At 41.1% G+C, this 27,046-nt stretch overlaps 2 protein-coding genes across 7 annotated transcripts in view; both read left to right on the top strand.

Moving 5' to 3' along the window:
* The first annotated feature begins 2,200 nt into the window (after positions 1 to 2,200).
* Positions 2,201 to 24,023, top strand: LOC308280596 (uncharacterized protein). 6 transcript variants are annotated; one of them, XM_080720930.1, is made up of 11 exons: positions 2,201 to 2,363; positions 3,602 to 3,901; positions 7,486 to 7,764; positions 8,947 to 9,051; positions 12,281 to 12,364; positions 13,753 to 13,779; positions 15,938 to 15,985; positions 16,520 to 16,567; positions 17,408 to 17,447; positions 17,952 to 18,009; positions 19,802 to 24,023. In XM_080720930.1, the coding sequence occupies exons 1-10, from the start codon at positions 2,291 to 2,293 to the stop codon at positions 17,968 to 17,970; spliced, it is 1,023 nt and encodes a 340-aa protein (XP_080577056.1). In that variant the 5' UTR covers positions 2,201 to 2,290; the 3' UTR covers positions 17,971 to 18,009; positions 19,802 to 24,023. The 6 variants fall into 6 exon arrangements, with proteins under 6 accessions (XP_080577056.1, XP_080577057.1, XP_080577054.1 ...); XM_080720931.1 differs by lacking the exons at positions 13,753 to 13,779; positions 15,938 to 15,985; XM_080720928.1 differs by lacking the exons at positions 17,952 to 18,009; positions 19,802 to 24,023 and having other exon boundaries at positions 3,611 to 3,901; positions 17,408 to 17,932.
* A 1,015-nt stretch (positions 24,024 to 25,038) lies between these two features.
* The window catches only part of sonb (SON DNA and RNA binding protein b), a gene marked incomplete at its 5' end in the record, with an annotated part of 38,148 nt that continues 36,140 nt past the window's right edge, over positions 25,039 to 27,046 (top strand). Inside the window, 2 exons of the mRNA XM_080720376.1 lie at positions 25,039 to 25,121; positions 26,510 to 26,767. Coding sequence (XP_080576502.1) covers positions 25,039 to 25,121; positions 26,510 to 26,767 — 341 coding nt within the window. The remainder of the gene's footprint in view (positions 25,122 to 26,509; positions 26,768 to 27,046) is intronic.

Raw genomic sequence — 27,046 nt, 5'->3', positions numbered from 1 at the left:
GGAGGTCAAAGGGGGGTGAGTGTTGCGGAGAGAGTCGCAGCCCCAGCCTGAAACCTCAAAAGTCTAGTAGTGTCTGCTCTCGTTCCATAGGGATGTCCCTTTGGAGTGATGGTTAAGATATTGGACTTTCACACGGGAGACCCGGGTTCGAAGCCGGGTGGGGAGGTTCGGATCACCTCCATTACACATACAAAGATGATATGAATCCCATGTGTCCTTGGTGACCACTGGTTCCACAGTGGCCAATCCGTTTGGCCTTCTGCTCCACAAACCCCCACACTGTCCCTGCCGATTGTCTCCTCTGACTCCTTCCTGTCAGTTGCAAATGTCTTATAGCCAGTTCACTTGTGCTTTGTAGCTTTGGCTATGCAATCTGTCCTTGTCATGGTGGTCTGAAACTGCAGGTTGCCCAAAACAAACGTCCACGACTACAACGTTAATGGTCAGACAAGCATTGCATTGCAGAGCTGTACCCGGCCAAGTGCACAACAAATTTGGTTAAACGATCTTTTAGATACAGTTAATTGGATTTGGAACATGCTTCCCAAGAGCATTATTTAGTAACTTAGTCATAACATAAGTCATAACTTGTTTAGGAAAAAGTCGAATCCTGGCTCCTACCTTCTGTATAGTGTTGCAGTTTAGCGCGGCTGTCTGTTTAATTTATTTATCTATGCTGTTAATAAGATATTATTGTATCGTTTTTTTTAAGAGTGGGCTTAGGGATCCATATCTGTTCTTTGTTGTTATATTCCTGTTTGTACAAGACCAAGGAGGACCACATCACAGTGGAAATTAGTCTTTGCCTTTATGCGTTACGTGTTGATGAATGCATTGTATTGTAGTCTACTTGTATTTCTCTTATACATAGGTCTACCGTTCAAATAAATAAATCAGTCAATCAGTCTTTAAGTCATCTTTTGTTGAGGTTCAGAATTCTTTACTCCCTCTCCCCAACAACAGATTCCACTGACTCTGATTTCTCAGGACCTTCTACAAATGTGTTAATTGAATTTGTAAATGCCAGTTCATTTTGTGAAATAAACGGCATATTGATGTATTTAATGTTTATTATTTTTAACACGTAATTAGTGATGTTGAAAATATCATCAAAGCACATCATAAGTTGTTCTGGGGTCCATGGTTAACAACATTTAACTGATTAACACAAAATATGACTCAACATGTAGACCTATGTGTAGTACCTCTTCTAGACACTAGATGGGAGACTTTAATAACATTCCGTGTGGTTCCATTCCAAATAGTAAGCCTACACAGTACACACTACTAGGCTATTAATTAAGTCAAACATTTGATTACTTTGTCCACCAGTCAAACTGTTCAAAAAACACCTAGGCCGATTCTACAAATGTCTTCTAAAACAATTTTCTGAAAGAAAAAAAAAGTATGTTGCTATATCATTGGTTCTCAAACTTTAATTGTCATGTCAAGTACCCCTAAATGATATGGGTCTATATGGCCGCGGACCCCCCATGCGGCCATGCCCCCATCTCAAAATATGTTGTTCCAGGGACCCCCAGAAGCAAAGATTTGAGTTAAAAATGTCCACTCTGAATTTGGGTCTTGCCTTAAGCTAGATGCAGAATAGATACACGCTTCAGGGACCGTGGTTGGTTGGTTGGTTTTGCTGACAAACAGACTTAACCATAGAGGACTTAAACAGTGGGATCCGGTCTAGAGCCCGCCTACTGTTTCCGGTGGTTACTTTGCACACACACACACACACACACACACACACACACACACACACACACACACACACACACACACACACACACACACACACACACACACACAGAGAGAGAGAGAGTCACACACACGCTCACACACGTATTTTCCGTATCCGCAACCTGCCAAGTAAACTGAGCAGCAGCTGCTTGTGTTTTTCTCAGCGAAGCGATAAGGTCATTTCAGGACAGCGTAACTTCCCTCTTTTAAGAGTTCAACTTCAAGTTTCAACAATCATACCTTTTTTTTGTGAGTTTTTTTTTTACAACACTGACACATCCTCCCTTTTGACTCAAAACATATGGTTTCACTGTTATAAACAACGTTATTGCTTTTGTTATTACGTAGCTATTATTCTAGTTTATTTAGACTACTTTTTACTTTCGGTTTCACAGGAAAGGGAAAAGGCTTGGTCTCACATGAACTTGACTGCAAAGGAACGGCCCCGACACCGCCATTATCGTCGTGTTTGTGGTGTGTTGTGTGGTAGGCTAATAGGCCATGTATTCATTATATTGATGATTATTAGTTATTATCGATCATGAAGGCGTGTCTCCCCAGAACTCCGTGGTTCGTCTGCCTGTTGACAGCAGCGGGACTCATCGTGACATCAGGTAGGATCGAGAACTATTTAATCTTCTGTCTCTTCAAAACATTTATGAAATGGACACGCCCGACTCGATGTGTGTCTTTCTGGTTCAGTTGTTATCTCAAACGTTTTCGTGTAAGACCCTTCAAATTGACACATATTAGCTCGCGGACGGCGGCGGACCCCCATCAGAAAATATATGACAGGGACCTCTATAAGAGAAGATTTTTACGGCGCTATATATAGCAGTGATTATACATTTCCAGGACCCGTGCAGTTTGACATGCATTATTCTACGGACACCTTAGATTAAGACTCACGTAGCGGGACATCCGCATTTGTTACGTTTACGACGCCCATGTAATGGTATTTCTAAGGACCCTATTTATATTGTAAAAATAAATCAATGTGAGACAGTGAGAGTGTACACTAGGAGTTACAGACCCATAAGCGTCCATTTGGTTCCTATCATTTAGCTGGGAACTCCCAGGACCCCTGGAGGTCCTCGGACCCCACTTTGAGAACCAATGTTCTGGTTACCAAACCAACAAAACATCTCTGTGAGTGTTACTTATATTAATCTATATATCTATAATCTATGATACATCCAAATCGTCAGCTCGACTTGTCTTGCATAGGTTTAGCTTACAGAAGATGTTGGAATTTCCCCCTGGTCTGTGGTCTCACATTCACAATGACGTTATAACAGTACAGTACACCCCCACCCAGCAGTTCAAAAACTATAAATGGGCGTGGATAGTGATGAGAATAGTTATTATTTTTCAGTGTAGGCAACTAGGCCTATTGAATATATTTTTGGAAACAAATCAAATGTCTAAATTTCAATGCAACAATGCATTGATATTAAAAAGAAAATGTGCTGCTTTGTAATTTGCACGTTTGAAGTATTAATAGCCTATGCCTATTGTATTAAAGCATTTAGGCCTACTTTGGAATCCCCCGCCCTTTTTAAAGTAAACTTTTTAAGTACACATTTGACTGAGCAATCACTTGTACTAGTTGAGTTAAACCATGGATATCTACAGTAGGCTATACCTAGACTCAAGTCAGGGGTTTATCTAGACTGTGACTGTAAATGAACATGACACAGACACTCTGCTGTATTGTGGTTGGGTATTTGGGATGTTGTTTATGAAGAGATTCATGAGGTTTCTTTTATTGTATGTTATACTTTTTTGTTTTGTTTTACTGTATTATCATTACTTGCTGCGTTTAATTTGACTGAAATCATTTTCTCCACAGCCCAGGAAGTGAAATACCGGTACATACGACTGGGACGACCACTTGACTTGGATCCATTGGATTCTTTTACTGCACTCACTGGCATCCTGTGGAAACATGGCCAAAATAAGGTAGCAGAATGGGATGATGGCTTAAATAACAACCTAGTGGATTACTATGGGACATTTAGAAAACGCACACAACTGGATGTAGTCACCGGCAAGTTGGTCATCGACAATATGACCTTAGAAAACAGTGGATTGTTTTCTGTGGAGATAAACGGTCGAGTGCAGAAAGAGAATTACCCAGTTAAAGTGATCAGTAAGTATGAATTCTGTACTGTGAAGGATGTTATATGGTTCATATGTTCATAAACATTTTTAAACGCCACCTGTCTTCAGAGGAGAAAATGTACATTTTTATGGTTAGGGTTAATGGAAGGATGTTTTCTCATTAACATTCTTTATTGACAATGCAAGGATTAAGGATTAACAAATATGTCTAAATCAGTAGGACGACCCGTTGTGAGCTTGTAGATCAGCTATTTTCACTACAAAGTTATTTCTTGAAATGTTTAGAATGTCTTTGACTCTAGATTTGCTAAATGTTTTTGAATTTGTTTTTAATTCATGAAACATTTAGATTTTTATTGGGGGAGGGGGGATTTTTGAAAATCTTTTGAAATAATATAAAAGCTAAATGTAGGAAATGTTACCATGACCCATGAAAATGTGTCAGCAACCCACAAATGGAGGCCGACCCCCATTTGAAAAGATATGCCGAGATCCCCATATTTACAGCTCTCTCAACCATTTTAATTTCAAGGACCCCCTGTTTGACATACATTAGTCTACGGACCCCGATTTAATGTCATTTCTATCTCTGGGACCACAATTTACATTTAACTCTGAACAAATGGAACGACTCAGAAAGGGTGGGAGTGAAAAAAAAAATAAAAGAACAGAAACGAAAGTGAAACAAATTATACCTAGTGCCTGTTACTTACTGTGACGCTGCCTCCTTCTAAGCAATGCATAATTTGTAAGCTGTAAATTAATACAACTATTTCTGATGTTGAAAAGTTACTGGGGTTTGGGTTTTCTGGCAACAGATGCATAGGAGAACAACCGGTATCCATTTCATTGCAGTTGGACTAAAGTGATATTTCCCCCAATGTTTAGGGCTTAATATCCAGTTACCATTGTATCCAATACATATGAAATGTGTTTGTGGATGGGAGGTGTTTGAACATTCAACATAGGGAATCACTTAAACAGTGAGTGCAGAACTGCAGATACCGGTACATGCAAGCAGATTCACTTTGCACTCGGCTTGCACTGTTTGATGCTGGTGGGCGTGTTGCTGAAACACAAATAGATTGTAGCTCTTAATCTATCTTAATAGCTGTAACGTTGTCCGAATCGATGTTTTTGTTTGTATATTGTTTATTGCGAGCGCAACCGACAGAGCGGGTGAAGTAGAACTGATTGTTTTTCAGCTGGGAATACGTTTGCAGGGACACCGCACTGTGAAAAAAAAGACAACTTCTGGGAAAATTCAGCCCCACCTCCTAGAACTCTCTCTGCCTCCTATCTTGACCAGGCTTTTCTCTTTGCAGATGAGTAAGCCTGCCTACGCAAGGCTACCATGATAGTTAATGCTCCTGGTGGGTTTAAAATCATAACAGCTTGTCATTTTAAACAGAAGAAGGGCACCTTTTACATACGGGTCGCTGGTCAGGTGGCAACTCAAGTCAGTATATTTCATACCAGCTTGGACAACTCCTGTTAAAGGAGTAGTTCACTCCCAAAATGACTTTTTCTCTATTGATTACTCACAACATGGAGACTTGAGTCCAATAATATGTTTTTGTATTTGTCGCAAGACAAAAAAATCAGTTATAGTAATTTTAGCCCCATTGATTCCGGATGGGGACCCAAATGCATTCGGGTCCCCATCCTGAATCAATGGGGGTACATTTATTGTAATTACATTTTTGTCTTAGGAATGCAACAAAAAACAAAAAATATTATTGAACTCAAGTCTCAATGTTGTGAGTAATCAATAGAGAAAAAGTCATTTTGGGAGTGAACTACTCCTTTAAGACTGGGCTTCTCACCCATTGACTTGCATGTTATATGACATAATCCCATATAAATAATTGATCATTTCAGGAGCAAAATCTCTTCTAAATCTAGTCAACAAGGCCTGCAGTAGGCTATGCATTAAAGGACCACCTCACCTCTGGGACAACCAGATCTTATTTTATTGTTGTTTGGGACACGATCGACACAATCCTGAGTTATTTTTTGCATGCTGAAATCCTAAAATATCTAAAAACACAGATTGAACACAAAAAATAACTCAGGATTGTGTTGATCGTGTCCCAAACAACAATAAATAAGATCTGGTTGTCCCAGAGGTGAGGTGGTCCTTTTAGTGGAAAGATGTGCACCATTTGGTTCCATTTGTGCACCCTCAGAGTTAAATTAACATTGATTCTACTATATAAATTGTTGTCCCAGAGATAGAAAGATTATTGAGAATCACTGCTAGAGATTTATCTAATATCTATGTAATAATTCCTTTTATTAAATAACACAAAAAAGTCTAACAATTGTTTTTACAAGTGACTAAATCATTTAGTCTAGTGCTTACATTTTTAGTACCATTGAGCTAATAGAGCCTGCTGCTTGCTTGGGGGATACATTGAAATGTCTGTCAGATCCTGTGTCTAGGTGAGACCAGTGTCATATAAATAGAGAGATTATGACACTTACGTTGACTCCCATTGTGTGGAAAGCGGACGTGACGTCACTATTTAGCGTACTGGAGTCTGGTGATATTCTTGCTGCTCTTCAGCCTCGTCCAACTCCACTGTAACCGAGGCATTTTCACTCGCTGGTAAGTAGACTAAATCACGTCTTTCCCCCCTTCTAACGCATTCACGGGCCTCCAAGTTAATTTAAGTCAATTTTAAAGTCAATAAAGTAAATAATTTAAAAATCAATAAAGTCAAATTTCTTACATTAAACATTAACTAGAGCCGATTATGTGAAATAATAATGTTGCCTATCTTGGAGAGGCCTGTGGATCTGTTAAAAGGGTGAAAAAGACGTGATTTAGTCTACTTACCAGCGAGTGAAATACAATGGAGGTGAACGGGGCTGAAGAGAAGAATGAAACCAGGCTCCAGCGACGCTACTTCCGGTCTGCGGCGAGATCAAAGCGTGACACCACTCTCCATACACTGCTCTGGGTGAGACATGACATTTGGAACAATCAAATGTCTCTAGAAGAGCACAGAGACAAAATACAACCACCCCAGGTGTATTAACATACACTACCAGATTGGACACAATTTTAATTTATTCCTCCCAAAAAGCTACATAGTGCACTTGTAATTCTACAATGTCGGTGAACAACAATAGCAAAAATAGCTGATCACTGACAACGCATAGCAACTGTTTTTGACTTGTATGAAGTCAAAAATAAATTGTAATCGAGTCATTGATTTAAGTCATATTGCCCAGTCCAACTGCTATACAGTCTAATGCTGGCACACAGAAACAACTAAATGTAACATACCCACATTATGTTCTGGTTGACTTGCAATGTGGTTGTTAACCTCTGTCACATTGGACATCAGATAATCTGATGGGCTGGTGCCCAGCGAATTCCCTTCTCATTTCTTCTTTTTATAAGGCTGAGGCCATCAACAGTTTAACTGTCCTTTGCCGCCTGCTTTCATGTTTAAAATATGACCATTCTCAACATACGTGTATCTGTGCTGCCTGTAACTACACAGCCAACGTACGTTTCTCCTCATTAGAATGTTCCAGCTGAAGTCCGGAGACAACATCAACACCAGCAATTATGTACCTTCTTTTTCCCCCCTCCAACAGAGGATGTCCCAAAGCCAAAAGTGGACACCAAGCCACTGGCATGTGGACCTAGTTCAGCCAGCTGCACGCTGATCTGTGATGGTGGAAACGTCGCAGATTCACAACCAGTCACCTATAGCTGGAGGAAAGATGAGGGGAAATGGACGGAGGCCTCTAATACGATGACGATCTCCAGTGATGAGGATAAGAAGTTTAAATACTTCTTTTGTAAAATTCAGAACATGTTCAGTGCCAAGGAGAGTGATCGTGAAGCCAACAAGCTTTGTCCTGAAGGTACCGGTATGTAATTTACTCCACTTTGTGTAATATTGATAAAAGGGGTTAAAGGGCAACTTTGGTTCTTTACAACAAGGCTTCATATTTTAGATTGTAATTAGAGAAAAGAAAAGATGAGTGTTGAAATGTTTTCATTTTATGCTTTCTATCGTTTTAGACATTTTAGCAATTTTGATTTCATTGGGTGGGGGCAAGCGTACAAGTGGATAAATAGTCTTTTTAGACACAATAAGCCGGCGATTTATTTATTACTATTTACAGTAACACTACTAGCCCCCATGAGTCTGCCCATGAAAGATTGCGGAGCATCTTGGTAATGCTCTTGGTAATGGTAACATATGTAGACACTTGTACGCATGTCCCCAACCACTGAAATCAACATCTTTAAAATGGCTAAAATGATAGAAAGCAGTAAATGAAAACATTTTAACACCCATCTTTCCTTTTCTCTAATTACAATATAAAATATGAACCCTTGTTGTAAAAAAACAACTAAATGATGACATCTCCCTCTCTCCATTAACCAAATAAGAAGTAACACTGTGAAAAGGCAGAACATGTTTATTATGAAAACAATATGCTATTAACACATTTGTTGCTAAGGTTTAAAATCTTCAATGTCTTGCATTGCCAGAATTGCCAGAATCGTACCTTTTAATGTGCACGATGTTCACGGGTAATGCACGGATAATGCATGGATGATGCACCACACGTGTGTACGCCATTCACAGCTTTCAAACAAAAAACATCTGCTTGGAAATTCCTATCCTCAATTCCGTTCAGGCATTCAAAAGATATATTGTAGGCTATAGTGTTTTCTTCAAATGTAAACAAACATGGATGCCATGGGAGATTCCATGGGCTGTTCTGGGACTGGGAGTCAAACATGCATTTGGCGATTATGCCGAAACCGGAAGTAGGGATTAAGGAGAAAAAAAAAGATTACTTCAAAAACGGCCAACTCGGGAAACTCGGGCTTGGCAAGGCCTACTACAAACTTGGGAAACTCGGGGTTGGCACCATAAAGGTTAACCAATATACCTTAATGTCTGGCTAACCACATATATGCCTAAATCATGATTTTATATAATTCATACAGTATTTAAACATATATATATAGGCAGAAATTAATTGTTTACTTGAAAGCAAATGAAACGATTAATGTAATACTGTTTTCCTCCTAAGATCCTGAAGGATCGAATGTTGGCGTCATTATTGGTGTAATTGTTGGACTTCCTCTCATTCTCGTTGGCGTTGTCGCTGGGCTGGTTTGTGGTATGAGATGTAAAGGTGAGTTTCACTACTGATTTTAAGTTACACATAACTTACAACATGCTTACAAAGGCACTGCTCAGCAGATACAGTACATGCAGAGTTGTTGTGTTTAAAATTGTTCCGATACCACTGTTGAAAATGCCTCAGATGCAGCCTAACGGCCGGGCTACACCAGAAAACGCACGCGTATGCGTGCGCTGTCTGAGCGTGTGTGAAAAGCCCCTGGCTGCTACACCAAGGAGGGAGTATTATGTGAAGGAGACCATGGGAGTTTGTGTACAAAACGCATACGCGCACGCACAAAATAGATCCTGTTTTCTTTCTTTTCAAATCTTTTTATTCAATTTTCAAATAAGCAAAGCCCAGAGGCGGGTATACAATCTCAAAAAGATGGATACATCACATGTAGAAAAACAGAGTACATTATTATAAGAGTGAATAAAACCCATCCCCTATCCCCCCTCCCCCCACCCTCAATCCCCAGGACGGTTGAACTTTCAATAAAACAAAGTAGATAAATCAAAACAATAAAGCAGAATAAATAATCAAAGCTTGCTGCGTATTGGGTTTGTCAAACAGGTAAGCGCCATACTACACCGTTTGAGTATTATGGTAGAACATCATAAAAGGGCTCCAGGTTTTATAAAAGTTCTTTTCAGAGCCGGCAATTGAGAACCTCAACATTTCCAATTCCAGACAGGACATTATAGCGCGAAGCCACAGGTCGAGCACAGGCGGGGCAGCATCCTTCCACTTAAGCAGAATGGCGCGCCTAGCGATCAATAAAGCGAAGTCGACCATACGACTTTCCGTCCGTGTTAGAGGAAGGCCCTCGCTTCCAACTGTAATAGATCCTGTTTTTGGAGCTGTGTGAAGCACAGGCTCCCTATACGTGGCTGTGTGGGTCTGTCTGTCTGTCTGTCTGTGTGTGTGTCTGTGTGTATGTAGCCTGAACTTCCTAAACTTCGGCACGCCACTAGTCCCACAGTTTTGCCACCACACACTCGCGCCATATGTCAAATCGACCGGCTTACTCGGGAATCGTGGGCTATTACTTTTCTAAGAGAAAGGTTCTATAGTTTAATTGATATTAATTTATTAGTGAATTAATTTTCCCCATTGACTTATAATGGGAATTGCAAAAACTCACATTCAATTATTTGTCTCTCGCAAACCATAGGGGCTAGAGTTTCAAGACTTGGAGAGGAGGTTCATAATGATTTCAAGGATTAAATAAAAAATAATTGTGTCATTTGGCCGCATGGTGGCGCCATAACACCCCACTTTACGTTTTGGCCTGTAACTCTTGAACCGTAGGTCGGAAAATTAAAAATATTTTTTCCCTGGATTCCTTGGGTCATGACGCATCTCCCCATATAGGCCACGCCCATTTGCGCCATGATAGATTTTCCGCCATCTTGAATTTTCTCCAAAACACACTTTTTGCTCCTTCTCCTACATATTTTCTTCAAATGTCACAAAAATCGGTACACATGATCCACACACACACACACACACACACACACACACACACACACACACACACACACACACACACACACACACACAGCTCCACTTCACACGGGTGTGATTTTTTAGGGAATGCGTATCCGTGGTTCGCGCTATCCGTGTGCCTGGTGTAGCCGGCTGAATTGATATATATTGGATCTTTCCAAAACTCGCATACGCGCACTCGCCCCGCGTACGCACTGAGGCGCCTAAAAAGGCTTGGTGTAGCCCGGCCGTGAAATGCTGGAGAGTCTAAGCACCGATCCCAGTGGCGTGAATCTTCTTTTATCCCGCAATTTGATTAGATTGTCATGGTGCCAATACACAGACATTGGTATGAAAATATACATCATTCAATGTTCTATTATTATCCTCTGATGATCCTTCATGACTGATGTCATTATCAGTTAGCTTGCAAATAATAATACTAATGTATAACAGTAGGCTAACGTTAACTTAATTCATTATAATTATAATTAATAGTGATCACATTCCTCCTGCAGCCAATAGATATGAGTCTGTGAGGTAGCAGCCAAATCGGGTGCAAGCTATTTATTCTAAATTCGAAACAATTCTTTCTAAATGCGACGGCACAGGAACACACACAAACAAAAAAATCTCACCTCGGCCTAAAGATCAGTAGCAAAGTGAATTTCAACAAAGCTGCAAACGACCTGAGAGAAATGGAGAGAAGTGCTCTCTATGCCATCAAAAGGAACATTAAGATAGATTTTCTTTTAAATGTTTTCTCATTGAATTGATCGCCTGCCGCACCGATACGCCGCTGTTCTATTTTTCCAGCGTTGCCGCGCGGTGAACATGTTCTCCCATGGTTCTCCCCAACGGGGGGAATGGATGTGCTCTGTGGCAGCGCGCCGCATCCAGTTGGGGTTACGAAGCGGCACTTCACATGCGTCGATAGCGCAACGCGACGCTGCGCAGCCGCCCGCGTCCAGTGTGTGCTCCCCTTCAGTCGCTCTGCCCGAACCCATGTAAACACGGGAACCTGACGATCGGGGCTTGATCTCTACGACCATGTGTGAGCTACGATGGGCTTACGATGGGCTAAAATCGCTTTGGGAAACCCGGCCAAGGACCCCAAAAATTATATTTTCAGGAGGCCTCCTCGACTGGCCTCCTGACAGCTCTCGCCTCAGCACAATGGGTGCCAGGGCTTTTAGCTGCACTGCACCCAGACTCTGGAACTCCCTACCCCCACACATCCGACAGTCTAACTCCCTAACCACTTTAAAATCCCACTTCATAACTTACTTGTTCAATAACTGGCCTATTCACTGTAATCGACACACATCACCTGTCTACACGCTTCTCCTATTTTGATATGTTGATGTATTCTTCTTTGCCTGTTTTGTATTAGTGTTTTTATTATTGTACGGTGACCTTGGATGTTCTGAAAGGCGTCTTCAAATAAAATGCATTATTATTATTATTATTATTAGTTTCATGACAGTACAGCTCACAGTTAAACTGATTTTGATGCTACATGAGCTCATTTAGCCGGGGACCCCCAGGAGGCCCCTCAAGGACCCCTGGGAGTCCCTTGACCCCACTTAAAGAAACATCTGCTCTACAAACTTCTTGTTGCACACCAACTATAGAAGCTGATCAACTGATATACAGGTTCAGGTATAGGAATTTGTATCAGGAAGGAACACATTTTATTGGCACATCTCTAATCATGTTATGTTATCACTGTGTTTGAATTTCATCTCAGAGACTGTGAGGAACAAGCTCGTGTCTGATCCTGACAAACAACTGCCTGATTGGCCGTGGCTGAAGAGTTTGCTTGGTTTTAAACGTGAGTGAGTTTGAGAATTCTATTCGAGTTTGTGAGGTGACTTGGTCCGGAAGCAAGGTTATTATTGTTATTGACCTTGTGTTTTCAAAATCAGTTTAGTTTTGATGAGCTTTTTACCTGGGTTATAGTTTAGTTTAGTCTTTATCTTTTTGTAAAGGCTTAACTCATTTATAATAATACAATTACTATCATTATGAAAAGAATGATAGTATCCAGGGATAAGCATTACAACCATAATACAGGTCATAGATTATCTGTATGTTCATATTCATAATAAACCTCCGATCATCAATTCTTCCTGCTGACAGGGCCAGATTAACACACAGGGCTACATCCTGGGCGCGCGCACACACACACACACACACACACACACACACACACACACACACACACACACACACACACACACACACAGCAAATTCTGATTTAATTTAATAGTCTTTTGAATAAAATTCTGTTTAGTTTTTGTCATATTTTTGTCGCCTAAAGTTGAAGTTGAAGTATTAGTTTTAGGTGACATACACAACAGGATGGTTTACTGCGATAAAAATTAATCTTGGAGCATATTTTCGGAAAGCGCGCTTCATTTGGGCTGGTGTGAAGGCTGATGTGAATTCTGTTGCGTATCAAACAAACAAATTTTAATCCACAAAAAAACTGTGGTCTTGCTTCGCTGACATGCGGTTCATTGTTGGTGTGAATGCAATCCACGTTAAATGCAGGAAATGAACCAAAATGTGGCATTGCATGGGGGTTGAATAATTTGTAAACGCGGAGAAGCGCACAGGTACTTACAGCAGTTCGCTCACACCTCCTGGCTCCCTTGTCTTAGTTATACTGGATCTCTTCTCCACTAGTCCCTCCTTAATAGTTTAGTGTAGTTTTATTTGCTCATGGGTTTTTGCATCACCCACGTGACCAAATGACCGCACGCTACTGTTATTTAATATAAAAGCGATTTCCCTACTTTAATCAGGAAAAGCACTCCGCGGCTGGGTTTGAAATCCTGAATTTAGTCTGGAAAAACACTCAATGTGTTAATTTCCAAACTTGACTGTAACAACCAGGAGTGTAGTTGTCCCGATTTAAAATGAAGCAAACACAAACTGAAAATTCCTATGATGGGCCACTAGTTGTGCTGTTCTGGCACCAGAAGCAACATGTTCTCCATAGGATTCCATTCATTTCCCCCGAACTTTTACATTTGATTTTCTTACCTTAATAAACATTGTCATAAATACTTTATGGTTCCTGTCGCTAGTTTAAAGCGGCCAAAAAAAGCTTAATTTGCGCAGCATAGAAAACAATGGCTTTCCACTGTCCATATTATTTTGCAACAACCTGAAGTGAAAGTGATCTTTTCCTCTCTACTCTCTACTACTTCACAGGTGGAGCTAAAAGGGAAGGAAATGGAGGCAAGCCTAATTTACAATTTACAATTTAGGCATTTAGCACACACTCTTGATCCAGAGCGATTTACAATAGGCAAGGACAGCAAATGGTAATGCATATAAATAGTATAAACAAAACTTGAACCTATCATCATCATCAGTCTAACTATAGAATAACCAAACAATCTATAATCTGTACATTGACGCTGATACACAATAGGATGCTATACGGTAAGTGCTATGGGCTAAAGTGGAGTCTTCCGATTGAGGTGGAAGATTGAGAGTGAGTCTGCAGTTATAATTGTCTGTATAGTGAAAGAATTCTATCATAGTTTTTATCATTCTATCATTCCTGAATATCATGTAGAAATTTCACTTCATACAAAGCAGCTTGAGGGGTGGATGTAGTTTTCTATGTAATTCATATTTGAACAATGTCACACTGAGGTTGCCTGACTGCGAGCGCCAGACATCTCACACTACGTTTCACTTCGGGAGAGAGTCTGAGATTACGGACGGAGATTCTACTTCGGCGTGGGCGGGCTAAAGCCTATTGACGTCACACACACACACACACACATACACACACACACACACACACACGCGACGGCGACGTGGCGTGACATTGCAAAAATACGTTATTTCTCATAACATATTATATGTCTGCATGTTAACGTTAGTGCAAAATGGTATTAAAACGTGATTAAACGGCACTATTTCATAGTTTATTAAAATAATACGAGTCGAGTCTGACTCCGCCATGACAGTTTTCACGGACCAATCAGAGTCCACTAGACTCTCACGTGGGCAGAGGACACCAATCAGAGTCCACGAGCGAGTCTCACGTGAGCTCAAGAGCTCTGTTTGGAGGGGGCTGGGACCGGAGCAGCCAAACCACGTGCCCCAAGCATACAACCCTGATTGGCCCATTCAATGCGCCCGCTCTTCAGGCGCGCTCGAAATAAAAAAATCACACCCGTGTGAAGTGGAGCTGTGTGTGTGTGTGTGTGTGTGTGTGTGTGTGTGTGTGTGTGTGTGTGTGTGTGTGTGTGTGTGTGTAGATCATGTGTACCGATTTTTGTGACATTTGAAGAAAATATGTAGGAAAAGGAGCAAAAAGTGTGTTTTGGAGAAAATTCAAGATGGCGGTAAATCTATCCTGGCGCAAATGGGCGTGGCCTATATGGGGAGATGCGTCTTGCTCTTGACCCAAGGAATCCAGGGAAAAAAGAATTTTAATTTTCCGATCTACGGTTCAAGAGTTACGGGGCAAAACGTAAAGTGGGCCGTTATAGCGCCACCATGAGGCCGAGTGATGTAATTATTTTTCGATTCATTCTTAAAATCATTATGAATCTCCTCTCCGAGGTTTGAAACTGTAGCTCCTATGGTTTACGAGAGAAAAATACTTGAAAGTGATTTCTTGCATTGTCCCATTATAAGTCAATGGGGACAATTAAGCGTCGTTTTTTGCCGATTACGTCGGCATGGTAAGGCGGATCGGAACGAAAGGTAATAGAACACCATTCCCGGCCGAGCCGCACATTTTGATGTATATATTGCGCGAGTGGCGTAAATGGTGCGGCACTAGTTACGCGCCGAAGTCAGGCTACATACACACAGACACACAGACAGACACACACACAGACCCACACAGCCACGTATAGGGAGCTGCACACAGCTCCAATAAAATATGTGCAGCTGAAGTATCAGGCTAACACTGAGGTGGCTGTGTTATAATTAAAGTGAAAGTGAAGTTAACTTTAGTTACTAGTAACGTTGTAGATTGTGATTATTATTACAAAACATACACCACTTCAGCCTATAAATATATTTTGGCCATTTGAAAAAAGCCAATCTACAAGCTGCACAACAAGTACTTTCTACTTTTGAACTTGAAGTACATTAAAGTAAAATTTTGACTTTTACTTGTAACAGAGTATTTCTACATTGCAGTATTGATACTTATGTAAAACATTCGAATACTTTCCCCACCACTGGATATAGTATGTGGATAGTCTTACCGCATGGCTAAACCAACAGAACAATGGAACATAAATGGGCCTGAAGCTGGTGTTGATATTCTATCTTTGACTGTAACAATGTGAAGTAACACCTTTTCTAGGTTATTTCATCTTATCATAAAATTTGACAATGTGCATTTTATTTTACACACTTCTAGATCCAGGTGCAACTGATGAAGAAGATCCAAATACAGGCAAACCTAAAGGCAAGTCCATGATATCTGTCTATAGTATGCAGAGAATTTGAGACATGTTCAGGAGGATCTCACATGGAGACAGTCTGCTAAACGGAATTTGTGTTTTCCTTTTTAAAATTTGCTTTTATTCTAGTAGATCAGATATTTTCGGTCTGTGACACCCACACGCAACCATGATGACTTGTCTTTAGTTCTACTGGATCTCTTCTCCACTAGTTCCCGCAAATGACACGATCTGGAGATAAATTCAGAGCCATTTTACTGCTGAGGATTGCATTGAAGCCAAAGGAAGATTTCACTCCTGATGACGTCACCTCCCATAGGATCATGGGAAATTGAGTTTTTGCATCACCCACGTGACCAAATGACCGCACGCTACTGTTATTTAATATAAAAGCGATATCCCTACTTTAATCAGGAAAAGCACTCCACGGCTGGGTTTGAAGTCCCGAATTTAGTCGGGAAAAGCACTCAATGTGTTCATTTCCAAACTTGACCGTAACAACATGAAGTGAAACTGATCTTTCCCTCTCTACTCCACAGCCACAACTGTCAGCTACAAAGCTGGAGCTACAGACGATGCAAATGAAGGCAAGTCCTAATTTACAATTTAGGTATTTAGCAGACACTCTTAATCCTAGAGTGATTTACAATAGGCAAGGACAGCAGAAGGTAATAATACTGCCCATTTATCTGCCCATAGTCTAGTTTTAGTCGTCTAAAATCATACAATCATACAACTGGAATGAATTTTGTTGGGCCACGATGTCTGATTTTCACTTCACTGCATGCGGAAAATGACCCGATCTACAAGATCTACAATCTAGTAGATCAGATATTTTCGGTCTTTGACACCCACACGCAACCATGATGACTTGTCTTTTAGTTCTACTGGATCTCTTCTCCACTAGTTCCCGCAAATGACACGATCTGGAGATAAATTCAGAGCCATTTTACTGCTGAGGATTGCATTGAAGCCAAGGGAAGATTTCACTCCTGATGACATCATCTCCCATAGGATCATGGGTTTTTGCATCACCCACGTGACCAAATGACCGCACGCTACTGTTATTTAATATAAAGGCGATATCCCTACTTTAATCAGGAAAAGCACTCCGTGGCTGGGTTTGAAATCCTGAATTTAGTCTGTAAAAGCACTCAATGTGTTAATTTCCAAACTTGACCGTAACAACCAGGAGTGTAGTTGTCCCGATTTAAAATGAAGCAAACACAAACTGAAAATTCCTATGATTGGCCACTAGTTGCGCTGTTCTGGCACCAGACCAGAAGCAACATGTTCTCCATAGGATTCCATTCATTCCATTCATGTGTGTGTGTGTGTGTGTGTGTGTGTGTGTGTGTGTGTGTGTGTGTGTGTGTGTGTGTGGGTGCATGGGTGCATGGGTGCGTGCGTGCACATATCAATGATAGGCCTACTGGGAAACAACGATCCAGCCACGAACAGCAGTGGGTATGTCTGTTTATCTTCTGTTACTAGTCCTCTAGTTTATGTTTATGTTATTATTTACTGCTATTTTTCAACATGCCATTTTCAATTTGTGGTTTGCGTCATTGTACTCCAGTAATGATTGTCGCAACTTTAAAGATGTTTGATACGATCGGAACAGAATCTGAGCCGTCATGACGGGGTAGTGCAGGCTCAAACTACCCCGTTACACCAAACGACGAGTGATTCTATTATGACTTGACTGTGACGGTGAAATCGTTTACACGTTGGTCGGTGTAAGGACGGCATTTGAGGGCATTTCTCCATGAGGAACGATATTTCATCTGTGTCTCCGTTTAAAAAGAAACACTCGTATTTCTCATGTGTTCATTTTGTTCATTTTGTTTGTGCTGTGCGTGTGTTTTTGTGCGTAAACTCTGTGTGTGTGTGTGTGTGTGTGTGTGTGTGTGTGTGTGTGTGTGTGTGTGTGTGTGTGTGTGTGTGTGTGTGTGTGTGTGTGAATCATAGGAAACCCACAAGCGAGTGAAGCGACAATCGGTGCATCAAACCTGTGATTCAGCACATGGTATGCCTGCTACTTTATTTATTATTATTTTAACTGCTATTTCTTGTTATTATTAGTGTGGTTGCCCCCTTTATTCCAAAACAGTTTTGGTGGCACTCACTTGGGCCATATGATAAAATCGACCAGCTTCATCGGGACACGCATGCGTGCTATTTTGCTAAGAGATACGTAGTGTAGTTTGATTTATATACATTTATTTGTGAATACATTTTCTTTAAAGGTAAGTGATTTCCTTTAATTAAAAAAGAATTAACAATAACAAAATGGATGTTCTCATAGCACTAGTTACTATCTATATTTGGACTTCAGCCTTATCCCCTCTGTGAGAAGAAAAAAGAAGTTTCAGTTGCTCCACCAAAACTGTTGGGTGACAGGTTTTCCTCCAATCAGGATAGAGTGGGGCGCTCCTCCAATCATGGTTGTGTGGTTAGTTTGAAAACTGAAACTTGAGTGAAATCACTTACCCTAACTTTAAACACTTATGCTGCCGTTGACATGTCAGCTCGTCAATGAAAGGGTTAAATACATGGTGCCGTTGACGGGGCAGCTCGTCAAACTTACTGTAAATACAGTAAAACTGTTATGACTTACTGTACGTCTGGTCTGTCCATTGTGCATCGGTAATGTCCGCGATTTGTTTACAACGCAAGTAGAGCGTGCACGCGAAGTGAAGCTCCTTCATAGAATCCATTGATCTTTCAATAAAGCGACTTCATTTACTTGAAAAAATACATACTGGCATGTTTCGCAAATTCCCGCCTGGCCCTTCAAAATAAGAACAGAGGCCTAATTCTGTCACCTAATTCATCCCTTCAAAGTAAGAGGCAGCAAAAGTGTTAATTAAAAATAAACTTTTCCCAGATATGTATTTGATGTCTGACATCATCATGCCTTACATCATAGACCACATGAGACTGACATGTTAATTTTCCCCATTGACTTGAAAAGGGACCATGGTATAACCAAACTTCCAATTTCCACAATTGCATCTTTCTAGTTTGTTTATTAGGGGTGTAACAATACATTTTAATAGCGATTCGATACATATCACGATACACGGTTGACGATACGATACATGGACGATATTGGTTCATTCATGGCGATACGATACGACTTCATTCAATGATTTAAAATCGATATAGTAACTATTTAGCAACGAAATTAAATCTGTGTGAAAGGTGTGGATAGTGCAGGTTTTTAAGGGAAACATGTATTATTATAGATATAAATAAGTAAACACTGATTATCTGCCAAATACATTGTATATTAACAAACCTGCACCTTGACATGAACCCAGGGATTATACAAATTTTTCGATAGACCAGTGTATCTATATGGAATGGAAAAGTAATTAAACCCCTCCTTTTAATTTTTTCTTTTTAAAAATGCTAAATACAAGTAGGTAGTATCGATACAATCGATTCTTTGCACTGCCGATTAAATACGATACAAAATCAAACGATACGATTCGATTTGACCTGTTTTCATTTCGATATACTTCGATTTTTTAAGTTAAAAACGATATTTCGATGCAGTAACTATATCGTTACACCCCCATTGTTTATAGCAGTTTCAGGAACCATTTTCAAATGATGTTTTCCTGTCATTTGTCTCTGTCTTCCACTTGCTTTCGCCTCTCTTTCTCTTTCTGACAATTATTATTATTATGATTTTGTTGTGTTTTCCTGTTCAGAAAGTACAGTATTTTACCTAACCCCCCCCCCCCCCCCCCCCCCCTCTCTCTCTCTCTCTCTCTCTCTCTCGCTCTCTCTCTCTCTCATATCTTTTCTAGACAATCACCCGTGACAAGAATGTTGAATTGCATTGGACTTTTTCTGGATGTATCAGTGATATTTATTTTGATTTAAAGGACAACTTTGGATTTTTTGGAGCGGTGAAAGCGCTCCCAATAGACAGGTATGTCCGTGGGTATGTGGGTGGGTGGGTGGCTGGCTGGCTGGGTGGCTGGGTGGCTGGCTGGCCATGTCCGTAGCCTGGCAATACCTTGAGTGGCCACACACAACACACTAGTTAAAGGAGGGGCGCTGTTTTGTGCAGGCCAGGCACACTCACCACTCACTCACAGGCACAGTTTACACTCACTCACTCACTCACATAGGGTACAGCTGCTCAAATTCACCGCTCCACTTCGAACCGAGGTTTGATTTTTTACAACAAGGGTTCATATTTTAGATTGTGATTAAAGTAAAGAAAATATGAGTGTTTAAATGTTTTCATTTACTTCTTTCTATCGTTTTATCCATTTTATTGATTTCAGTGGGTGGGGGCATGCGTGCTATTGGCTAAATGTGTCTTTTTAGACACAATGAGACAAATTCTTTATTATGTACAGCAACACTACTAGCACACATAAGTCACACCTAACCATGAAAGGAAACCATGTGGTGCATGTAGAGGATGGGCTTATTGTGTCTAAAAAGACACTTGTACGCATGGCCCCAACAACTGAAATCAAACTCTCTAAATTGGCTAAAACGATAGAAAAAAGTACATGAAAACATTTAACATTCATCTTTTCTTTTCTATAATTACATGATCAGTGATCAGGATCAGCGCCTTTCAAAATTGTGATAGTTACACTGTTGAAATGACCAAATCATTTGAGGCAGCAGCGGCTCAGGGGTAGAGCTGCCGTCTTAGAACACAGAGGTTAACCAGTTCGATCCCAGGCTCCCCCAGAGTGTCGAAGAGTCCTTGATTAAGACTCTGAACCCCTAGTTGCTCCCGGTGAGCAGGTTGGTGCCTTGCATGGTTTCCTCTGCCATCGGTGTATGACAGAGGTGAATGTAATGTACAATCTCTTTAAAGCGCCTTGGATAAAGGTGCTATATAAATGCACCATTTTTTTATTTTTTATCTGTAAGGATGCTGAGTCACAATGACAAATGTCTCATTTGATCGGCATCGGTTTTTACTCTCTGTCCATCACTGTTTGACCACACAGACTGTTACACAGACTATTTTCTGCCTGAGTTTCTCCTCAGCAGCCTTCCCTTAGAAAAACATTTCCCCCTGTGCTTTTGTAGTTAGAGCAGTCTAATTTAAAGCGGATTAAACATTGATCCACCATTATGACTGTTCTTTACGGCATATTCAGTGTTTTAATCATTTCAATTTCACACATATTGAAGATGAATTTTGTTATCCACCAATAGGTTCATTTTGAGTATGCAAATATATGAATATATAAATATACATGCCATATTATTTCCTAAAGGCATGTTTAAATCTGATTTTGAAGCCATAATGTACCTGCCTTGCACCTGTATGTGCTAATACCACTGTCATGTGTGCTGAGGTGATGAAACCTCTCAAAAGAACCAGGTATAAGTTCTCCCACCATAACTGGTGCAGTTTTAGGGAAATGTCAGTAAAGCAACATCCGTGAAGAGGTAATCAAGTGTGTGTGTGTGTGTGTGTGTGTGTGTGTGTGTGTGTGTGTGTGTGTGTTTGTGTGTGTGTGTGTGTGTGTGTGTGTGTGTGTGTGTGTGTGTGTGTGTGTGTGTGTGTGTGTGTGTGTGTGTGTGTGTGTGTGTGTGTGTGTGTGTGTGATGATGTGTGCATCCATGCGTGCGTGCGTGTGCGTGTGTGCACGTTTTTGCAAACCCCTTTCTCAATCAGTGGATTGGGTCCCTATAGTTGTGTGTAGACTTTTTCTTTTGTTTGTTTGTTGCAATTTTTATTTCTGTGTGATTATCAGTTGTGTTTCTTCTATCATCTATCTATAAATGCGAGAAGTCTCTGCGTGTCTGTCTGCGTGTATGTAATCCGCGTATCTCGAGAACCGTTCGTCCCACCGGCTTCAGATTCGGCACGCGCGTTCCCCGCCGCGGCGCGGAGTGCAGTGCCGGGTCTCGACCCGACCCGATGCGCGGTTTTCCCGAACCGGCGCGAAACGTTCGGAATCTCCTTATGCGGGGTTGATTGTTGACATCAGGCTGTTCCGGAGGAAATCGGCGAAAGCTCTGACTCATTGTGACATCACTTCATAAAAGGCTCTGACATCACGTACGCCACATGAGTCAACAAAAAATCTCTGTGAGTGTGTATGTATATGTAATCCGCGTATCTCGAGAACCGTTCGTCCCACGGGCACGCGCGTTCTCCATATATGGGCGTTCGTCCCACGGGCACGCGCGTTCTCCATATATGGGCATATATGGGCATAAAATGAATGCCCCCATATATGGGCATAAAATGGATTGCAGACAGACAGATACAGATATCTCCATATATGGACATAAATGGACAGAGGCAAACAGATGGTCAAAGATCTCCATATATGGGTGTTCGTCCCACGGGCACGCGCGTTCTCCATATATGGGCATAAAATGAATGCCCCCATATATGGGCATAAAATGGATTGCAGACAGACAGATACAGATATCTCCATATATGGACATAAATGGACAGAGGCAAACAGATGGTCAAAGATCTCCATATATGGGCATAAAATGGACGCAGACAGACAGATACAGATATCTCCATATATGGGCATAAATGGACACAGGCAAACAGATGTTCAAAACGGGTCCTATGACAACAGGTATAATGAGGTTTGCATTAAAGGGGGAACCGGCACTGTGTCTGCAACACAGTTGGAGGCACAGACAGATACTCCATATATGGGCATAAAATGGACGCAGATAGACAGATATCTCCATATATGGGCATAAAATGGACCCGGAACTATAACTGCAGTGATCTCCATATATGGACATAAAATGGACGCCGACAGACAGACAGACAGATACAGATATCTCCATATATGGGCATAAATGGACACAGGCAGACAGATGGTCAAAACGGGTCCTATGAAAACAGGTATAATGGGGTTTGCATTAAAGGGCGGGGCATTCATTCCCTATTTACATTGTTCCGAGTTGGCCAGGTCGCCGACTAGACGCTGGGCCGCCCGTTCTAGTATGTACAATAATGTGCTTATAAATAGCCTTTGCAAAGATATTTTATAAGGATTTGTGGCAAACAAATGGCTTAGATTATCATGTTTTAAGTTTGAGTGAATATGAACATAATTTTTTACTAGTTGTTGGGTTTAAAACTTGATAGTAGTCAGTATACCGGTAGTTACTCACTTTCTCAGAACAACTAGTCGTCTCTGCCAAAGGGGAATAATGGTGTCTCTGCTCTTGGAGTTAGAGTATGTACGTTATTCTGTAACGCCCCTAGCTTAGCACCTTCCAGTATTTACAGACTACAAAACTACAAAACACCCCATTGTGAAGCAATGAGGGTGTTTTGTGAACAACAAAAAAGAAAATAAATTGTGAATGTCCCTCCTCTGTGCAGCCTAGTATCAGGTTCAGTCATTTGCATCTGTTATAGTTGACAGACTTTGATGCTTGATGATGGATTAACTGATGTATTGTTTTAAGATTACATTATGAAAGATTTTAAATGAACCAGTTCTCTGAATAAATTCTCTTCCAAAACAGAGGTTCTAATAATATGAGCTATTTGGTTTAATCAAAAAGGACTGGAATGATATTTTTAAGGATATTTCTAAGGACTTCATCCATAGGCAGGACTGAAGAATCCTTACCATATATTACGTGAAACAGTAATTTTATACAGTTTATACTTTATGCTTACGTCTGTTTCTGCTCCGCTTTTGTTTTTATCCATTGAAAGCCATTCAGTAAATTGACTTTGTAAAACTGCTTCTGTTGTTGTTTTGAGTGTGTTTGCATGTACATCAATATGATATTGTGCAATTCCATTTATTTAATTTTTTTCAGCTGGAGAAATAATGTATGGTACATTTTAAAATTCACATAATTCACATCCCAATACTTCCTGATTGGCGAGAGATATACATAAGAATGCTAACTTGTGTGTTGTCTACATTTGATCCTGGGTCTGTATTTACTGTATTGTGTGTTTAGTTAATCTTATGTACAGGCCAGGGACTGTAATGTATTGTGTGCATGGAAACACACTCATGTATGAATAAAATGTTTGAATATCTTGTATGTGTGTGTCCTTGCAATTATGTGTGGCTCATATGCATTTTTATAAAATTATATTTCTCCCCAAGTTTCCTGTCTAACCTGCATGGTGGCGCTATAACAGACCGATTTGCGTTTTTACTAATAACTACACAGATCAGTGTAAACGTATGCACACTCCCTAGAGGCCAAGGAAAAACCTTTGCCCTGCATTTTTCACATTGCTTTTTATAACGCCACCAGGAGTGACTTATGTAAAACACATTTTACTCCTTCGGATTTGTTCCAAAAATCATGCAAATCAGTAGACCTACACAGTATCTCTATAGTCATGTGATCAAAACGGATCTGTCAGATATTTCATATTCCATCCTAATCCTAATTGGTTTAATTGGCTTCCAAAGTTTGCAGGATTGGGCCGTTTTGAACAAAATACCTCAGTCAAATCACAAACGCAGCTTGTGATTTCCTTGCAATTTTAGCACACACATTCCCAAAAGGTCAAGGAACAAATGCCACCCCTTTCACATTGGCCACCAGCAGCTACATTTTTGCAAAACACATTTTTTGGAACAAAATGCCTCAAATCATGACGGGCCGCAGGCGCAGACATATGGCACCCTTTTCACATTTGCCTATTTTAGCGCCACCAGGAGGCCACAATATTTGACCTGGCTGAGACCTGTGCTCGGAAGAGCACTGCTTCTAGTTAGACTATTATTAGCCTTATTTTTTTTTTTTTTTTAGTGAGTGAGTGAGTGAGTGAGTGAGAGAGAATTGAATTGAATTGAATTGAATTAAGAGAAAATACAGCAACAATAACTGCACACACAACCCATGTATCTTGTCTGGCAGCTGGCTGTGAGTCAGCAACACAATACAGTAAAATAAACCCACATCCTGGCTGGCTAGGAGGAAGTATAGGAAGGAACCTGCTGCCTGTAACCATAGCTGTAACCATGGGAACCTGAGTTGGCACGGAACCATCAAGCACGCGTGTGTGGAGCTACCCGGCCCTGTATCCTAGTTACACACAAACATGGCGGCCAACATAGAACACATCTTCCAGGATTTTATTCTGAACAAAATAAGAGAAATTGAGGACCAGCACGGAGATAACGGGTGCGTTGAAGGAACGTCAGACACTTCCCATGCATGTGTGCTAGTTCATAGCTTTTCTTTTTTCCAGAGCTTTTAAGCGTTTAGTCATTTTAGTGCGTGGAATGGAATGCGTCGAGACATCTTCTTTATGCAACGTTAGCCGACGTGCTAACAATGCTAACAATGATCAAACTAAGCTTGCTCCGTGCAACAAGTAGACCTACGACGTGTCATCACAACACACACCTGTTGGTCGACTTTTATCTGTGTTGTGCTGAAAACATCATAGGAAGGAACTATGTTTTAGGCACCGTTCGTACAACTAAACTGGTCCAATAAATACAGTGAACAACAATGGCCACCCCCGCATAGCTATCCTTATCTGAACTGCATGTTCTTTTGAACAAAACGCTTCTTCACTCTAAAATACAGAGTGTTACTTTCACCCCAGGCCCAGAGTGTGCACATAGAACCAAGTGTACCCATGATTTGGTTGCTGTATTTTTGGTGTTTTCACTGTTTGTCTGTGCTAAAGGTAAACAACACCACTCTGAATAATCATGTTGAATCTAGAGTTGCAACAAACCATTCATCCAACTAAGTGCTATCTAATTGTTTTGAACAACGTTGAACTCCCCACCATTGCAGCTGTATTAAAAGCTTGAATTATCCTCTTTTTATCTTCAAAGTGTTTGTTAATGTTCTGTAAAAATCCACCGTAGACATATACTTTCTGTCAAGAAATTGGAGTTTGGAAGCGCTCGTGGGAAATCACTCAATAGTCCTGCGTACCACCTGGTTCTAAATTGCACATAATGCAATAGGCAGCAAGACGTTGCGTTATTGAAAATGAGCGCTTCCAAAGTTAAACACTTAAACAATAATGACCTACACGGAATCTCTTGACAGAAAATAACTCATAACACATATACAGTGATTTTCTTTATGAAAAACACTTTGCAGATAGAAAGAGGATAACTCAAGCATGTCATACAGCTGCAATGTTGGTGAGTTGAACATTGTTTAATATCACATTATAGCACTTTTCTATTTGGATGAATGGGCTGTCAGTGGTTGGTGTTGCAACTCTAGATTCAACATATTTAAATAAAATCTAGAGTTGCAATTTGCGGCTTGCGGTTTGGAAACCACTGTCCTATCCACAACTTTCCAACATCCCATCGTGCATTGCGCAGAAGTTGGACGGAGCTTCTGGCGCCGCAGCCGAGTGTGATTTACAAGCTCACAGCGGTTGCATCTGCGACGTGAGCTTGTATGTCTGCTGTTAACCGGAAGTGTGGTGCAAAAACTTCTCCAGTAAATTCCCGCGGAAAGAGGTGGATAGGATAGAAAACAAAGTGAAGTGAATCAATAAACAAACAAAGTCTTGGGTTGTCTCTCCCTTTCAGCCCAGCTGAAGAGGCCGTGCCCAGAGCAGATGGCGGGGAGGTAGCGCAGAGAGCCGGCTCTGAGCCACGCGCGCATGCAGGAGAGGCAGCCGGCGAGGCACAGCAGAGACACAAGAAGCACAAGAAACACAAGAGCAAGAAGCGGAAGAAGAAGAAGAAGAGGAAGAAGGGGGCCGGGGAGGAAGAGGACGACGAGGAGGAGAGCAGCACAGAGTCTGGGGCGGAGTCGGATGGAGGAGGGGCCAAGCATCAGTCCAGGTGAGACGAGTAACTTTGTGTCACCACCAGGCTTTCCTCGGCGTGTATCAAAACAGCAACGTGGTATCGCCAGTGGAAGCTTGTGATTGGCTGAACCGGAGGTAGGGAGCCCTCCGTTGTGTTCGCCTGGACCGCACGGAGGTGACGAAATTTGGGGGGATGAAGATTTACTATTCTGCCCAGAACGGCAGACGGCACATAAGCCGGTAACGTCGCTGAGTCGGCTCATGCGACCGCCGCAGACTCGAGTCGCAACGCTCGACTATGCGATGTTTCATA

Source organism: Nannobrachium achirus (genome assembly GCF_963921795.1).
Source record: "Nannobrachium achirus genome assembly, chromosome: 24".
Lineage (NCBI taxonomy): Eukaryota > Metazoa > Chordata > Actinopteri > Myctophiformes > Myctophidae > Nannobrachium > Nannobrachium achirus.
Note: the sequence above shows the minus strand (reverse complement) of the source record. Positions and strands in the feature narration are given on the sequence as shown.

Excerpts from the sequence above, each read along its gene's own strand:
- LOC308280596 (XM_080720926.1), top strand. The coding sequence starts at position 2,291 with ATGAAGGCGTGTCTCCCCAGAACTCCGTGGTTCGTCTGCCTGTTGACA. Across the intron at positions 2,364-3,601 it reads GGGACTCATCGTGACATCAG|CCCAGGAAGTGAAATACCGG; the intron begins GTAGGATCGAGA and ends TTTTCTCCACAG. Across the intron at positions 15,986-16,519 it reads AAATACAGGCAAACCTAAAG|CCACAACTGTCAGCTACAAA; the intron begins GCAAGTCCATGA and ends TCTACTCCACAG.